The sequence below is a fragment of the Chelonoidis abingdonii genome, chromosome 2 (assembly GCF_003597395.2).
Source record: "Chelonoidis abingdonii isolate Lonesome George chromosome 2, CheloAbing_2.0, whole genome shotgun sequence".
Classification (NCBI taxonomy): Eukaryota; Metazoa; Chordata; order Testudines; family Testudinidae; genus Chelonoidis; species Chelonoidis abingdonii.
Window position 1 is genome coordinate 210433675 of NC_133770.1, and position 18770 is coordinate 210452444.

Here is an 18770-nt window from a genome sequence, read left to right on the forward strand (position 1 = left end):
ATAACATTTTGGAAAATGTGAATGTTTGTGATCCCTTTAGTAACAAAACTAAACAATAATCACAGTCATACTACTTCACAGTAGGTCATGTAGGCCAGCTCAATTGGTTGCAACTAGAAGTTTGACCCTGCAGTCCCTTATGTCCTGAAAACTCCCACTGGATAAGGAAGGACTGCAGGATTGGGCATTACATGCAGTAAGAACCCAGCCATTCATGTATTAAAATACATGGACTTGAAAATTAATTGTTGTTTTAAAATGTCACAGGCTAGATCCGCATCTGTGTTGCTTCACTGACTGAAGTAGAGCTGCTCTGATTTAGACCAGCTAAAGCTCTAGCCCAATACACATATGTATGCAGCTTTCTGGCGATTACTTCTGTTTGAATGGAACACCAACCATAAAGGGATACTTAACCTTTAACATGTAAGGGAACAAAAATATTTATTTTCTACAACAAAATAATGGGAGGACTTCTTAGGAGAGTAAATACAGATTGTATATATTAGCTAGCTAACTCAAGAACTTCTCTCTTACAGCTTCAGAGAAGGAGATTTTGTCCCCTCAAATGCATCTTTTTTTATATCGGAAATGTTTGTTTAAATATTATTTCTCCTTAGAGAAACCTACCAAAGATTTCTCATTGTCACTGAAAAAGTTTCTGAGAATCCATTTGCAAAGATTATCATAATCCTGATAGAAATATCTAAATTTTTCTCCTGGCAACAATGCTTTTCTTCCTGACCACCCACAAGATCAGAACACCTACTGGATGAGTTGCTGAACGAATAGAAAGCACAAAGGAATCTAAAATCTCAGGCAGTTAAAATGCTCTGCAAATTTCATTTGCATGCAGATTATTATATTGTTACAGTGACTACCGTTACATTCTCCCTGATGTACACAAAGTATAAAAATGCACACTTTTTTTTCTTTGGATGTCATATTTAAATGAGCTTTCCTAATTATCCCTCCAGCACAATAACTTTGCTACATTTGTTTTTCAGAAGTCACATTCCTACACTGCAGCTCCCTGTAACTGTCACTTAACTATACTTAATTTCTTTTACCTCAGTGCAACTGCTTAAAGCCAGAAAATGACATGTAAGTATTATACTTCGTATACAAATTCCTAGTGATTTGGAGAAAAGGAAAGAGGAAGAAAAATATGTATTGTAAAGACAGCACTAAAGAAGCAGCTTAACACTTGGGTTGGAATTCTTGCTACGGTGCATTGTTATACCTTTATTTAATTTTTTAAAATCTCTGTTTAGGTGAAGGTTAGTACCGTGGAAGTAACAAAGGACAAGCCATAACACAGGTTTGTTACATATTCATTGCGAATGCAATAGCGTCTCATGCTACTTTTATTATAACAGCTTCAAAATGCCATTTTCCTTCATTCTTTTTATATTGCACAAATAAGAGGGTTGTTTTTTCCCCTAAATTCCTAGCAGAAATGTTTCGTACTTCAAATGCATTTAGTCCTATAGTGCTACTGTTTTATTCATTTTTGTGACACCTGACACATAATAAACAGTATTTTTATAAAGTGCCATATTGTCATTTTGCTGTTCAAAACACCATCTTCGCTGAAACTTCACTGTGACAGGCATGTCGGAAAACGTGTGGTATGGTAAGAAGAAATGATAGCTGGTAAATGGCCAGACCTTTATTTTGACTGATTTTCTAGATCATTCTTAATTAGGAAAACATTATTTTTACAAAAGTGATATCTTCAGTTCACAGATAAAACTGAAAACAATGAGAAGCTATTTTAATTGCCATGATAATCAAATTCTTGTGTGTCATTCCAAATACATGCATAAACATTTCTTCAGAAAACCACATGTGAAAGCAATTTTTCTCCTTTTCCTCCCCAACTTTGCACCATGATGGTAGGAATCCAGTCCAATAACTGTCCTGAGCATTCTCATTGCAGAAAAGCTTGCTCCCCCTCCCAAAAACCTAATGCTCTAGTCTCTTAGAAACTATGTTCTGTAACCCAGAGCTGCACCTTTCTAAATTATTTCTGCAATAAACTTTGATAAAGGGAAATGTTCTCACCTAAAATTGCAGTTGGCACAAATGGATCTGTCATACATCATAAGCAGGTCAATGCAGAAAGGTAAAAAGAGAGAGAACAGTAAATGATTGATAAATGATCCCCCATTTTCCTGCAGAAAGCCGCAGTAAGCAACTAGTTATAATATGTTACAATGTATAACGCTCTTATGGCAATACGTAATAAAATAACAACAATATACATTTTGATTTTTCAGGAGGGAAACTGGTGCACTGCATTATGAAGGGATGAAACAGAGACAAAAAAATGGTTACCTGGGTAATAAGAATTAGGAACTGTTGTGCTCAATGTGTTAGTTTTCACTGTAAATGAAGAGGGGGATGATACAGCTGTAAAGAGAAGAAAATCCAGTCAGTGGCAGCAAAGAGAAATTTGGCTGTTTCAGATTGGAAATATAAGCATATGCAATTGATTTAATTTAGGGCCTGATCCTGCTCGCTTTGAAGGCAATGGCAAAACTCCCAATGATTTCAATGAGAGCAGAAAGTATGCTGGGTAATTACTAGAATGGTTTAGCTAATATGGACCAATTTTCTGAAAATAATTTTGATCAGATAAAGCAATTTGATCATTGTGAAGTTTTCCATTGATGGCTAGCATATTTTTATGTTTCAAAGGTAAGACTGTATGCAGATCTTCAAATAAGCAAGTAACAATGACAGCATTTGCTTCTTACAGTAGCTCTGAGAATTAAAAGGGTTACCTAACAATACCACAAATAGGATAGCCAAATATTCTTCCAGAATTCATTTTTTTTCTCTGCTGTACCACTAATAGTTCAGATGAGTAGGTAACGTATATGAATACAGTATTGTTTCCTGAATGTTATTTCTTTTCTCTGACAGTGTTTTTCAACCAGTGATTCACATTTCAGTATTGGTATTAGTATTTAAAGATGTAAACACCGGTAATCTTATAAAGGTGTTAAACGAAACAATCTAAGCAGAATTAATTCCATAGTATGACATACAACTCATGCATTACCATTAAAGGGACAGAAATAATCAATGGGCAACAGACTGTTAACTATAAAAGATCAAGGGATGTTCAGCCAAAGAGTCATCAAAGACTTTTAAGCAAAGGTTATTGCACATGCAACCCTCGTGGCTGATGCAAGTTGTGGTGCATTACACTAGAGCTCTATCTCAGTTATTCCACAAGATGTAAGGATATTCTGGACATCCTAGTAAACTCTCAAGAAAAGACAGTTACCTTTTCTGTAACTGGTGTTTGAGATGTGTTGCTCATGTCTATTCCACAGAAGGTGTGAGTGCTCACTATGAGCACCAGTGCCAGAAGTTTTCCCCTCAGCAGTACCCACAGGGGAGCGCCCCTAGCAACTCCTAGAGTGGCACCTCCATGGCACAGTATAAGGGGTGCTGTGTGCTCCCCCCACTCTCAGCTCCTTCTTGCCAGACAACTCCAACAGAGGGGAAGGAGGGTGGGATGTGGAATAGACATGAGCAACACATTTTGAAGAACGCCAGTTACAGAAGAGGAAATTGTCCTTTCTTCTTCAAGTGCTTGCTCATGTGTATTCCACAATATGTGATTCCAAGCTATATCTGTTGGAGGTGAGTAGGAGTTCACAAACTCTCGGGATGGACTATGGCCCTGCTAAACCTGGCATCCTCCCTGGTCTGAGACACGATCGCATAATGCAAGGTGAACGTGTGAACTGAAGACCATATGGCAGCCCTACAAATGTCCTGCACCCTAGTCAAGTGTGCCCTCACAATTGGTGGTGGAGGGATTCCCACCAGCTCATAACAGGTACGGATGCATGAGGTGATCCAGTTGGAGAGCTGCTGAGTGGAGATTGGCTGATCCCTCATGCATTTGGCCGAGGTGATGAACAGCTGCGAGGACTTCCTGAATGGTTTAGTCTTCTCCAGGTAAAAAGCCAGAACCTGTCTCACATCCAGTGTGTGGAGGTGGCGCTCCTCACTGGACACATGGGGTTTGGGGCAGAGGACCGGCAAAAAAATGTCCTGACCCATGTGATAGGCAGACACCACCTTCGGGAGGAATGAAGGGTGGGTGTGAGTGGAGCTGGACCTTATCTTTATGAAACACCTTGTACAGGGGCTCGGAGGTCAGGGCCCTGAGTTCTGAGACCCGCCTAGCTGACATGATCACTACCAAGAGGGCCACCTTCCACGGGAGCTGCGACCACGAGCACATAGCTAGAGGCTTAAATGGGGGCCCCGGAATGCAGGCCAACACCAGGTTTAGGTCCCACTGCGGGACTGGGGGCCTAGCATATGGGAAGAGACAATCCAATCCCTTAAGGAATTGGCCAATCATAGCATGGAAGAATACCATACACTGAATGAACAAGCAGTTCTGGGGACAAGCTACTGCAAAGCTGGAGCAGAGCAGGTCCGAAGCAACTTCACTGGTGGCAAGGAGGAACTGAGGGTGGGGGGAGCATGCAGCGCCCCTAATACCGTGCCATGGAGGCGCCACTCCAGGGGTCAGTAGGGGCGCTCACCTACAGGTACTGCTAGGGGAAAAACTTCTGACACTGGTGCAGCATATCCTATTGTGGAATATACATGAGCAATCACTCGAAGAAGTTGTTCAGACACCTAAACATTGAGCAAGGTAGGATCTGAAGGACAAATGTGGAGACCAGGAATCTACAGAGCAGAGAAATTTCAAATTGTCTTTCAGTGCTAGCTTGAGCTCCATCTTTGTTCCTCAGTCTCTGGACCCTTCAGGTGCCAGTCCCTTGCATAAGATGGAGCAACCTGAAAGCTGTTCTTATTTATGCTGGCTGTCAATGTTCTGTGCAGCTGGGGATAGGATCATGGAATATGAAGGTTGGAAGGGACCTCAGGAGATCATGTAGTCCAACCCCCTGCTCAAAGCAGGACCAATCCCCAGACAGATTTTTGTCCCATATTGCTAAGTGGCCCCCTCAAGGATTGAACTCATAAACCTGGCTTTGCAGGACAATGCTCAAACCACTGAGCTATCCCTCCCCCATAGTCCCCTATTCTTGTGGCCTCATCTCCTGTACCAGCAGAGAAGAAGCAGTGGTGAGGGTTCCTTTCTGCTGGGGGATGGCTGAACTGGTGAGAACAAAACTGCCCTAATGCAAGGCAGGATCTCAGCCACACATGGTAATGAGAGTGGAGGATGCTCTGAACCCCTCATAGGAATGAGTCCTTACTAAAAGATCAGTACAAATTGTTTACATTGCCAGCCTGGTTCCTGTGTCAGCCACATTCATTATGACAAGTTTGCGTTTAAAGTTCATCTTCAGTGAGTGTAAAACATCATAGTTCCATTGACTTCAAGTGAGCTACAATGATTTACAAAAGATGAGGATCTGGGCTCAAGTACTTATTGCTTCCTAGACTGTAAAATGTACTTCTGCTTTTGTGACCATCTAATAGTTCCACAGCAAAAATATATCTTGGTGAACAAAGATACAGCTAAATCTTGATCCCCTTATTCTTTTGAGTAAAGTATGGGACGTGGGTGTTGGTGGTGGCCTGTGATATACAGGATGTCAGACTAGATGATCTGGTGAGCTCTTCTGTCCTTCAAATCTATAACTAATCTCAGACTGCAATGGGCTGTTCTCATGAGTAATGGAACTAAGACTGGACCCCCAAAAAGTGCTATTTAAAAGCAAATGCTAAACAGAGATGAAATTGTAAATTAATATCTACAAACTTTGGGCCTGATTCTCACTATCGAGAGAAACCTCACTGCGTAAATCTAGTAGAAAGTGTTTGCACGACTGAGCTCTTTAAAGATAAAATCTTAAGCATATTATTGAAAAGCAGAAACAACTCTTTGTATAATATGAGAAACAAAATTAAAACTTTGATAAATTTGCCAACTGTGCAAACATTGTGGTATGCAAAAAAACCCACCCAAACCCCCAACAAATGGGATTTTTGTTTAAGGTTTTTGCTGTGTTACTTCATGTAAACATTTTTGATTCTCTATTTTTTCTTCCTGTTCAGCAGTTGTGAAAACGACTGTTCTATTTGTAGTAGGGTCCTGGCACAGTTCTTACCCCCAAACAAAGGTCTGCAGGTGAGTAAAAAATTTAATGTGTGAAATTTCACTCCCCAAAATTTCATTTCCAGGATATATCACAAACATGAGACATTTGGAGAATTGCCTATCAAACGCCACACTGATTAATTTCAGTTAGCTCTTTCTCTGCACTAGCAAGTGAGAAAGCATCATCTGGCACCTGATATAATGAGACAGCTATAACACTGATAAACTGAGCTTTGGGACAACCAAATATACTAAGTGATGACATTTAAAAAATAAATTTTGCCTAACATGGGGGGGGGTGAAGGATGTGGGGGCAGCATAAAGACTATAAAACTTTCAGCACAATAAACAGATGGGGAAATGCAAATCCACACCTGCTGCAGAATGTCTTTGCTGTTCGTGTGAAAGAAGAGGAAAGAGAAAAGCTCAGTTATCCTTATTATTTTTAAAGAAGCCTATTCTTGATGTCTGACAGTCCTGCTCATTAGAATACATGCTGTCATGTGTTGCACAGTGGGAGATACTGGATCCCAAGGATTTTCCACAAATGAATAACCCTGTCCGCTGAATTGATTGGGTAATGAGAAGTATTTTAAGAACCATTTCCACCCTCCTCCCCCCTGCAGAAATAAAAGAGACTGCTGCATACCCAAGCATTTTGAACTTACATCTTCCATTTAGATTGTGCGTGTCCATGAAAGAGAAAGCTTCATCACAGTTGGTGCCTTGCTCAGTGTAGCTTTTATCCATTGAATTCACCATCACTGTCATTTCCTGCCGGGTACTACTCAATGTCTCTTTCCGCTTTTTAGCCAGTTTTCTTAAGAAATGAACATGCGGGGGAGGAAATAATACTTGGTAAGCACAGCTGTTTTTTTTTTAATAGTTTGTAACTATTTTATGGAATAACTTATTACAATCATTAGTGTTATTTCAAACAATTGTAATCAACCTAACACTTATTAAATATCATCTGTTAATCAAGGGCCAGTTTTTGATACTCTTACATATTTAGAACAGCATCTGGTTCCGGGGAAATGCCACTGATGTAAGTAGGACTATTCGAAAAGTGCTGAGTTAGGGTAACAGAGATTCGCCTCAAGAACAGAAAATAAAATAATAAATAAATAAAAAGCTATGGCTCTGAAACTTGCTGCTGCAGGTCTGTCTTTCTTTTTTTCCCTTTCTGTGTAGAATAGGGTGACCAGACTCCATGATAAAATCGGGACTGTCCCGATTTTGAGCAGTTTGTCCCGCATGCTGACTGAAGTACGGTCGGGACGCCATTTGTCCTGATATTTTGTTTTGATTTTTTTGTTACACTCATCCATCTGGCAGGTCCCTCAGTCACTGATGGTCTTTGGCGGCATTTTGGCGGTGGGTGCTTCTGTCTTTGGTGGCAAGACTTATTACCCTCCGCCGAAATGCCGCCAAAGACCCAGACGGGTGAGTGTAACAATTAAAAAGGTCCCCCCCTTGTGGTGGTCCCGATATTTTACAGTTAGCATCTGGTCACCCTAGTGTAGAAAAATTCTTAGTGACCAAGATCTTGAAAGCAACTGGATCTAGGGGCAAAAGACAGTCTTGGTCTCAGATTGATACCACTGGTGGGGTACTTTTATAATTGGACTGTGTATGGCAGTGATACTCAGACCTCAATGGTTCAGGAGCCAAATTAGTGATCAACATTACTTCAAAGAGCCACAGTCATGTGAATTCATTGTTTCTTTTACTATAGTATGATATATTCATATTTAAACTGTATGACAAGGGAAATATTTACTTTTTATTATAGTATATATTTATAGTTTTATATAATATTTTAAAAAAACAAATATTTACATATATCTATTTATAAATATAATATATATAAAAAATTCTCACCGCAAAATGACTATTACTAGTTTATCAACTACAATTGGTTAATAATACAATAAAAGCATTCTAATTGGTTAACAATTAAATCATATGGTGTTTTAATATCATGTGCTGCAAAGAGTCGCAGAAGACATATTACAGAGCCACTGTGGCTCCTGAGCCTCATTCTGTATTATCACCGGTATACAGTATATATTTTTAAATAAGTGATAAATATATACCATTGATTTAGATCATATACCCTGGGCCTGAGTCTACTCTCACATATGCCGGTTTTCACAACTGAGTGACATTTCAAAGTGACATGGGCTATAAGAACCCGATTCTGCCACTGTTAGTCACACTGATTACAATGGCACTACTCCTGGAGTAAGGTGCTGTGACGTGAGTAAGGGCAGTGGAATCTTGACATAAATTCTGATACCCTTAGTCCATGAGTGGTCCCCTGGAAGCCAATGGAACTGTTTGTGGAGTAAGATGCTATTCAGCATGAGAAAGTGTCTGAAATTGGCCCTTAATAATAGATCATACTAAAATGTGTGGGTTATTTGGAAGAATAAAAGGCAGAGCTTATTTATATGGTTTACGTTGTTTGTTAGTTAAACAATTTTAATTGCTTTAAAGTTATAAAATAAATTGGCAAATTAAGGGCCTGGTTTGCCACCCTTACTCTAGGAAGTAGCTCAAACAGTCCCTTTCAAATCAGTAGAGTTAATTGCTGAGTAAGGTACTACTCAGTCGTAGTAAAGAAATAAGAATCTGGTCCTAAATAATTAATCAAATGTCACAGAATATATACTCTAGACAAATATGTGTTTGCATTAAAATTCAGAAACAAACCACTTTGTTTAAACATGAGTTATGGACCCCAACTGCTCGCTATCAAACCATAAAAAATTAGGAAATACAAAGTTAAGGATTAAACCTCAAGTTTGGAATAGGATATGTCAACTCATGTTTTTTATTGTCTTTATAAAACCATACTCCCTGTAGGGAGCCAGGATGCGTCCCTCTGAAGCAGAGGGTAAAGAGCCACTCTCTCAGCCTGAGAGGACGGAGCCAGGCCAAGCTTACTTCAGCCCCCGGAAGGGGAGGGGTAGAATAGGAAGTACAAAGGGCAAGGCCCTTAGCCCAGTCAGGGCAGGAACAGGGTGGGAGACAGACACAGGCTGTTCGCTGTTCCCTGTAGACCCTGCTGCCAAACCAAGGGATGCCCTGGACCAGGGGAAACCTGACCAAGAGGAAGGACTTGGGCTACCAGGACTGCCAGCAGCAGAGTACCCTGAGGAACTGGAGGAGCTGGGCAGCGACCAGAGCCCAAGTGATCTCAATGCTGAGGGTGCGCTGGAGCTACTGGCGGTTAAATACCCCAAAGGAGAAATTGCAAGGACTGACTTGAGAGACCGGGTAGGAAGTAGCCCAGGGGCAAAACTGGACAGTGCATTGAGTTAATGTTTGATCATTGTGGTGTGGATGGGTCCCTGCTGACCCAGTGGTGGGACCCTCTCCCCCCACCACTGTCAGGGCCCTGGGCTGGAACACACTGGAGCTGGGTGGGCCTGCATTCTACTACCCCACCTCGGGGCACGTCCCTGACTCTTGCTGACACTCCCCTGCCTGAGGGGCATGTCATGGATTCTGGCTGGTACTCCTGTGTCACAGCAACTGCGACGGCACATCTCCCGCCAGTAATTCCTCATGAACAGAGAGGTGTGACCAAGGCTTTTGGCGAGGCAGTAGCTCCCCACCACCCCCAGCTCAGCGGACCAACTGAGACCTTGACACACACTCATCTTTATCTCTACCAAAATACAAACTGAAATAACTGAAGGTACTTATTAAAATTATAAAATTTAAATTAGGACTTTACATTAAAATTATTTTTGTATCCATCCTTCCCAACAAAAGCTTTCCATAAGCTCTGCCAAGTATTCCAAGTATGAAGAAATATCATCATACTTTAACTTTCTATAACTGAATCTAATTCCCTTTGGGTTGTTCACACCTCCTCATGTTTAGGGTGGTTCTTGCCAGCGCCCCTTTTGATACGGTTTAGAAAGCAGATTGCAATCCCATTTATAAGTTAAAACAGTTCTAAGTGTAAAAACGACCACGTTAACAATATGTTAATCACTAACCATAATTGTTCCATGCATGCTTATTATTATATATCCCCCCTAAAATGTATTACATTTTTTGGTTGGAATTTAGATGGGAGTGTGATTTGTAAAGATAATAATATATATTATGAGGTGTCATACCCTATTCTAAACTTGTAGTTGAAATTTACTCCTTTACATTCTATTTCCTAATTATTTTATGGGTTGATAAAGAGCAACCATAACTCATCTTAAAATGAAGTTTTCATTTCTGAATTTTTATGTAATGTTGGCATATCCAGAAATTCCTTTACTGGAGTATCTTATAAACAAAACAGCAGTAAACTGATGTATATCCCTGTATTTCCTACCTCCTACCCCCCCCCCCATTTCATAAGAAAAGAACAATATTTTCCTTAAAAACTATAATCTATTTATTTTGGGATATCTATTTCCTAATGCATTAATAACTGAATAGAAGTCCTTAGATCTCCCATGAAAATGGCATCTATTTTCTCCTTTGCCAATTTCTTCCTTATAAAGAATGTTGACTTACAAACACAATGGTATGAAATTAAATCTCCTTGCAGTTTATAAAACTACGCACATTTCAAAATAATATACACTGGAGATGATGGTGAAACACTTTGATCCCAAATCTATTTTCTGACCTGTTTTTAAACAGTATTTCACAGGAAAAGAGTAACATATATAACAAATACATAGAAAATTAGAGCTCCTTCAAAACTATCATCTCTAGTTTTTCAAGTTTTATTATTCTCTAAAGATTTAGAAAATATTAAGAAATCATTACCCTGAGAAACTGAAAATCCTGATTAACCCTAACTGTGGTCTGGTGACTTCTCCACCATAATAAATAGACTACCACTGAAAAACTTTCAAGTTTGTTTCAAGGATGCAGCAGGGTAGGCAGGGCAGTGGTTATCTCTCCTTCTGCATGTCCTCTCTAACCCCAAATTACCAGTGCATAGACCTCCTTCCTGGCCACAGTGCACTCTCCAAATATCCAGGCTCGGACCTGAATCCACAGCCTAGATGGTAACAAGGAGGATGTCTAAATTTGACCTCTGGAGTTTCATTCATGAGTCATATTTCTCTTTATTTCTGTGTCACTCAGACCACTGGGAAATACTCCTGTCCAAGAACACACAACGCTACATCTCCAGTGAGAGAGTTCCCTGTCTATCTACTTCTACACAGGCCCTGAAATATGCAGATAATTTTGGTCTAGAAGATAGAGTGAGGGAACTCCAGTACTAGTCTACCAATTATCGATATAATTATATATCTTTTTAGATAATCTCAGTCACCTTCCTTTCCCCATAACCAGAGTAGTGAGCATTACCCATCTCCACAAAGCCCTTAACTGCTCCCGAGCTCAGTACTTATATCTAGATTTCTTGTATGATGGTGAGTAACTGCTGTGCCACAAGACTTTCTCAGCTTTTTAAAAAGTTTCCCAGAGAAGCCATGCAATATGACTGTCTTGGACTGCATTCCAGGGATATGGATCCATATCTGCAAACTGACAGTCACAGCATTGACTCTGGTTACTCAACAGCATTATAAAAAGAGATTTGATTGATAGCGTACATCACAATCATCTGTCATTATAAGAGAGTCCTTTATTTTAGACTGAAATTTGCATCCTTCCCCAAGAAAGCTAAAGTTCTCACTTGTATTATTGTTTTGACAGTATAAATTGACATCCTACAACAGAGAATTTTCCTTGAGAATTAATCCAAGACATTGTTATCTTCTTGTGCTAATATTTTCTCAGTCCTTCATTTTAAGTTTTTGTTCCACATTTAGGCTATGACAGATTGAGAGGTACTGTACAATTGTTACTATCATAAAAACATTCTGAATCTAATGCTGGAATACAGGCCTTATGGGAAAACATCAAAGCTGAAACAACTATTTCAAGAATTTGATATATAACAGACTTTTGTAGCGTGAGTAAAAAAAAATCCACTGGACTCAAGCAAATAAACTTAAGCTGAACATAAAAAATTTACACTCAGGTACTCTGGATATTGCCTAATGCTTTAATCTCTGCAGATCCCATATCATTTGCACGGAGCCACATGAATCTCAGGACCCTTTAACTACACAAGATGTAAGAAATACACAAACCCCTGATGGTTCATATAATCATTCACCCCTCACACTCTTAGATCTAAAGTAAAATGTGGAGACAGAGGAGATAGAATGTTTGATGAACTCCTCTACAGCAAAGTAACCTCATGCCTAGTCTCTAAAGATTCCCCTCTTTCTTCAGAGAAGAGCAGAGAATGCAATAAACAAGGGAGACAAGCAACACAGAAGCAAATTTCCACTCTAATTATCCAGGAAGCAAATTCTGCAACATTACACAAGGAAAGCAAAAATTACAAACAGACCCCACAAGCAGTGTCACTCTCAATACAAGAGGAAATGAGAAACATTACACAAGGCAGAGGCAACGCGTTAGTGTTGATAGTGGGGGAGCAGGTATTTTGAACCCACTCCCTGCAACAAAAGAAATAAAAGTCTAACCCCCTGGCATAAATTGGGCAGGGAAGAAGGGGGACAGCAACCTGCGTGGAAACCTCCCCTCCACCATGGGTCACCTCTGAGTCACAATTTTTACAGGAGAGGACCTTCTCTTCAGCACATAGCCTCAAAAGTCAGAAACTGTTGCAAAATCAAGAGGCTTTGATGTCAATACTTCAGAAAAATATGATTTTAAATCAAAGTGAGAAGAGGTCATGTACCATAGTATAAATGCCAATAGAGAGAGATGATATGTGGGGAATGGTACATGAAAGGACTAAGTTTCTTTTTCTGTTTTCTTTTCCTATGCGATCCTACAGTTCCTGGAGATATGTAGCTCCTACTAAGGTCAAGAGAGGTTTACTTCTAAGGAGGAGATGACGACAGCTGGTAAGGACATTTAGGTGGATCCCACCCGGCAGGATGCTGTAAGATACGCAACCAGTCTTTGTAATGAATTGAGGACTAATAAGACAAGAATGTAGGGAAGGGGTCCCATGAAATCCCCTGAAAATAGGTGGTTTGTGAAGACAAATATTTCTTCAGACTCATTTACGTCTTAGGGCTCACCTTGTTTTTATACGGGGTGAAAAGAAGTCACAAATACAAAACTGCACACCAAAATCTCTATCTTTAGAGCACAAATAAAAGCAAACCTCCTCCAACAAAAAAATTCCACAAAGCAAACCCCCAAAATTTCAAAACACTTCTCTGCCACATTAATCTTGCATTATATGGAAATTTCCTCTTTCATGATTTAAAGACACATCAGCTCTGGAGAAAGCTTTCTAACAGGGCTCAATCCAGCCAGGTGTTGAATACGCTAGCTCTGATCCACCAAAGTACATACACATGTGGATAAATTGAATTAAATGAGATATTTGATTATCTTATGTTATACAAAAAATTCCAAGATCTGGGCCAGTGCAAGACTTGTGCAAAGGACATTGGACCAAATTAATTCCTGGAGCTTGATACAAGCCTCTAAGTTAAATGTAAAGATTCCTATTCACTTCAATGGGAACTTAAATATGTGCAACTCCATTGAAACCATTCAAACTGAATTTTCTTGCACCAGCATTGATCTTGGCTTAATATTTTAGAATCCTGTGTGTTGCTACAAAAATATTATTTTATACATTACTCCAAAGAACATTTTAAAAAAAATATTTTTCAGACTGCATTTATAAATGCAATTTGAAAAGCAACCTGCTCAAATGTTTTAAAACACGGGTTCTCAAACTTGGGTTCGCGACCCCCGAGGGGGTCGCAAGGTTATTACATGGGGAGTTGCAAGCTGTCAACCTCCATGCCAAACCCACTTGTCTCCAGCATTTATAATGGGGTTAAGTATATAAAAAAGTGTGTTTAATTTATTGGGGGGGGGGTCGCACTCAGAGGCTTGCTGTGTGAAAGGGGGCACCAGTAAAAAAAGTCTGAGACCCACTGTTATAAAACAACTACATATGGAATAATAATTCCATCTGAAGAATTCCTTATCATCCTATCATTATTTAAATGGGGCACACCCTGAATGTATAAAGAGCTGTAAACAGTTTCCCAATCTACATTTATTAGATTGCTGCTTATTTTAAGAGGCTCCTTCCAGAAAGCAAAACTTTGGAACCTCCGCACTTAATTTATCCCAAATGGTGAAGGTTTTTAAGCATTACACAATAGAAACAATATCTCCCATCATAAGTAATAAATATTTTTGTTCAGCTTTATATTTCTCAGCAAAACAATAAAATTCCAGATAGACTCTTTTATAGACAGAGACAGAAATATGAAGCAGGTGAAATCAAGTGAGATGGAAAAATAGGAATAATTTGACATTAAGGATAGTGAAGCTCTGCTCATAACAAACTTATGTTGTTCAATTCCACATTTATATGCTATATATTGAAATGGAATATGCTCAGAAATGCCATTTCACACTGACATTAAACTATGTACTGTCAACACTCTATCAGACAGCAAATAAAGAGAGTTAGGAGAAACATTTTTTAAAAGGCAAAATATTTTGCAGCAAGATCTGGTGATTAGGTTTGCAAAGTGCTTTACTAGTTCTGCCACCCTCAGGAGAACAATGTTTCTACAGAACAGTCATAGGGAGAGTAGTAGTCAAGAAAAATTAAACAAAGATAAGCAGCAGCCTGTCTTAGAATTGTCCCTGACTTAGAATCTCCTTTGTAATCTTGTACTAGACCATTTAAGCAAAGTTGCTCCTATGAAGTCCAGCACATATAATATATACACATTATAACAAAGCAAAGTTGCAACAGTATGGAGTACAATAATACAGATCATAAGAGGTTGACAGTGACCAGGTCCTTGCCTGACATCAGAGATGTGGAATATTATTATATATTTTTGATGCCTTGTCCCCTCTTTCATTATCAATTTCCTGCTTCACAGCAAGTGCTAACATTGCTCATTTCATTTCTGCCATGCTATCTCTCTGACAAAAATTGCCATGCCACTGCTATAATTTTGAAATACAGTATTTCTGCAGCCATAGTGTTTCGAGAATACTACCACCTTCATCTTTCGTTCCCCTATGCCACACTGACAAAGAAATATATTCATTCACATCAGAACAAGAACTGACAGGCCAAAAGAAAGTGTGTGTGCATGAGAATTATCCTTAAATTATGGAGCAGCAAGAATAAATTAATTTCCAATGTGCAAAAAGAGTACTGACTTGTTTAAAGTTCTTGAGTCAATGGCCTTACTCTGGATTTACACCACCAAAACCGAGGACAGAATTTGGCCCTCTATTTTGACCACTTCATGCCTTTTTACACATCACCTATTAGATTTTTAGCTATCTTTTCTACACTTTGCCTGTATTGAATGAACAGGCTATGTTAATGCTAGATAAGGTCTCAGAAACTTAGTAAGAAAAAGGACTAAAGTGCTACAATTTTATTTATTTATTACAATTTTATTTGGCATGCATGTGCAAAATAATATATGACTTAAGAAAATGTAACGAAAGAACAATGGGGACAGGAAGAAGAGAAAGAAAATAAGGGTGGTGGCAGGTGGAAACACAGGAAGGGAAGACACAGGTGCTGGAACTCAGAGTGCTGCCCCACCCCCTGGCTTCAAGTAGTAATAACCACCCAAATACATGGTTTCCATCTTCAGCACATCCACTGTAAAAGTTGTTCCAACACCAAGGGGGGAAGACAATCATGGGAAAAAAGAAAGCAAGTGGCATAACTGCAACAGTAAACAACCCACAGATGGGGCTTGCTTCTATTTCTTGTCCTGGTCCCACTAAATTCTGAGATCCTTGTACTCACAACAATCTTGAGATTGATTTATAATGACATCATTAAAAATTAGGCTATTTTCTTCCAAATCCCAGATCTCTGCCTTGCACAAACACCCATGACATCTGATCTCATCTGAATTTGCCTAAAGAAGTTATAGGATTAGGCCCACACTGACCTTACTGCTTTGACAGCTCTTCTTTCATTGCTAATGCAGTGTCTGTCCGAGTGGGAACACTGGTGGACTGTCTCAAAGAGAGTGGGCAAACTGGTGATAGTGGTACACTGCAATGGTACATCAGCCTTTACTTGAAATGAGTTCAACTGCTAACTTAGGTAACAGGGAAAAAGAATGTCGTGGTCACATCTTAGTCTTTGTCCACATAAAAAGACCACTATACATTTTAGCTTGATTGACAGGCTACTCATGTAAGATCCTGGGTTAAAAGGGTAGGGATTTTGAAGAAAAGACTTGCAAAACATTTGAAAAGCCATGTGTGAATGTCTGAACAGCTCCTGCCTGTACTGTTTCTGGTTTCAGACACGGCTTGTAGCCCTTAGTGCAGTGGTCCCCAATCTTTTCATCTGGCGGGCACCAGACTAAGGACCGTGGTGGCGGTCGAGCATCCGCCAAAATGCTGCCGTATTTTGGTGGCGATGCCTCTCGATGACGTCACTTGTTGGCGGCAAGCAGCGTTGTCGAGAGGCGTCACCGCTGAAATGCCGCCGAATTTCGGCGGCATTTTGGCAGATGCTTGACTGTCAGCCAGGACTGCCTTAGTGAAATTCACCCATAAACTCAGAAATGGGAAAACAGCACAAAGTACATAATGACAAGTGACAAATTTTATTTTTCAGCATTGTCCACAACTGATTGCATGATTTTGGTCACAATGAAAAACAATTCAAGCTGCACTATTTACATTTTTATTGAAATGAACCAGTAGAAAAAAACAACAAAAAATATGATTGGGTGGGAGCCGTTTGAATGGAATACAAAAAAAATAATGGAAACGTGACAATTAAAAGTTAAATTAAAAGCTAGAGCACTAGTTATTTTACTGCCACTCATCTCTTATTGGCAGCTACACCTGAAGGAGGACAGGAGACACTGGATGTGGTTTAATGACTGCACCTTTATTCCTAAATGTATGCGAGTAACTGGTAGATAAAACGGTACTGTGCAGGTAATTCCATAATCATTTACATAAATCTGGAGGGCACAGGGTGGGGACTGCTGTCAGCCATCCCCCTTTACCCATCCTGGTTCCCACAAACCTTGCCACCGCACCCTTGAATGCGGTGGGGGGGGCTATAGAGAGGGGGAGAGTTGACTTCCTGACATACCAGTCATAAGAGCCCCAAATCTCCCCCACTTCCACTCCTTTAAATCATACTTTGTTTAAATCTTTTACCAATCCATTTTTTTTAAATCACCATATCCCTTCCCTAAAGAATGTCTGCACTGGACATCTGCCCCAAGCTTGCACAATGAGTTGTGACATCATAGCCTAACCCCTGTCTCATTTTTGCCCCAACTAAACTACTGTGGAGAAAGCAACCCCCGCCCCCACCATGGCAAATTTGGTGGAGGGAGAAAAAATTCCTTGGGTCTGAGTACACTGCAAGAAGGACAGGAGACTTGTTATGGGTTTTAATCAGGTTGAAACTTCATTATATAGATGTTTAGGACTACCTAGCAGATAAAGTGTACAGTGCAGGCAAATCCATGCTTATTCAAATCAATTTTCTGGGGCTTCTACCAGCCCCCCTTGTTTCCATCCAGGTCCCCCAGCTGACCCATGGCTTGGACCTTACCATGTACACACTCATAAGAGGGTTAAGGAGGACTATGAGAACAGGGGATGGGGCGGTGGGGTGGGTAGAGTTGGCTCCCTGCTGTACCAATCAGAGGAGTCCCCAAACCCCTTCCCTATTCTGTTCCTTTATCCAGTACCAGGCCATTTATCTGGTCATGGGCTGCCCTCCCTGTGGAGTACCTGCACTGAACATCCGTCCAACCTTACAAAATAAGTTGCAACATATGGCGTACCACCTTTTCTTCTCATCAGAAAAGGTTCTCCCTCACACCCGCTGTGTGGAAGGCAGAAAAACCACACTCCACCAAACCCAAATCTGGCGGTGAGGGAAAAATTCCTTCCCAGCCCGCCTTTAAAAGGAGTGACTAGTGTAATGCGCACAGCAGGTCCTAACCCAGCTTGCCATTCGCCTCCACTAGGGAAGGGAGGGAGGGTGAGTGCAGGCTTCCTTGCTGCATGGAACAGAGACTTGCCCCACCCAGGTTTCGTACCTTTATGCACATTCCTGGGGCGTGTGAGGAGGTGAGTCATTGCTGCAAAGCTGACCACTGAGCACCGTTTTTCTTTTTTTCGTTTTTTTTTAAACGGCAGTTTCTGACCTCCTTTCTCACCCTACCCCTCAAAGCAGAGCTGCCCTTCCTGGGTAAGCCCAGACAAACTGCACCACCTCAGTTGCAGTGCAGTCATTCCCAGCCCGCTGAGAAAGGAGCAGCTAGCATAAAGCCCACAGCGCATCATGACAAAACTAGGAAAAAATGGAAACTAGGTCAGATTAAAAGGATGAATAGAGGCAAACAACACAGGAATGCAGGGGCAAGATTAGAAAGGCAAAGGCACAAAATGAACTCAAACTAGCTATGGGAATAAAGGGAAACAAGAAGACTTTTATCAATACATTAGAAGCAAGAGGAAGACCAAGGACAGGGTTGGCCCATTGCTCAGTGAGGAGGGAGAAACAGTAACAGGAAACTTGGAAATGGCAGAGATGCTTAATGACTTCTTTGTTTCGGTCTTCACTGAGAAG

General features: G+C 40.3%; 1 protein-coding gene across 9 annotated transcripts in view; it reads right to left on the reverse strand.

The window, feature by feature from the left end:
• The window catches only part of PTPRM (protein tyrosine phosphatase receptor type M), a 766944-nt gene that overhangs the window by 146852 nt on the left and 601322 nt on the right, over positions 1-18770 (reverse strand). For 6 of the 9 annotated variants that reach the window (XM_032777081.2, XM_032777080.2, XM_032777088.2 and 3 more), the window contains 3 exons: positions 6781-6932; positions 2341-2415; positions 2068-2094 (listed from right to left, as the gene is read on the reverse strand). In XM_032777081.2, coding sequence (XP_032632972.1) covers positions 2068-2094; positions 2341-2415; positions 6781-6932 — 254 coding nt within the window. The remainder of the gene's footprint in view (positions 1-2067; positions 2095-2340; positions 2416-6780; positions 6933-18770) is intronic. The other 3 variants (XM_032777089.2, XM_032777086.2, XM_032777083.2) reach the window with 1 other exon arrangement.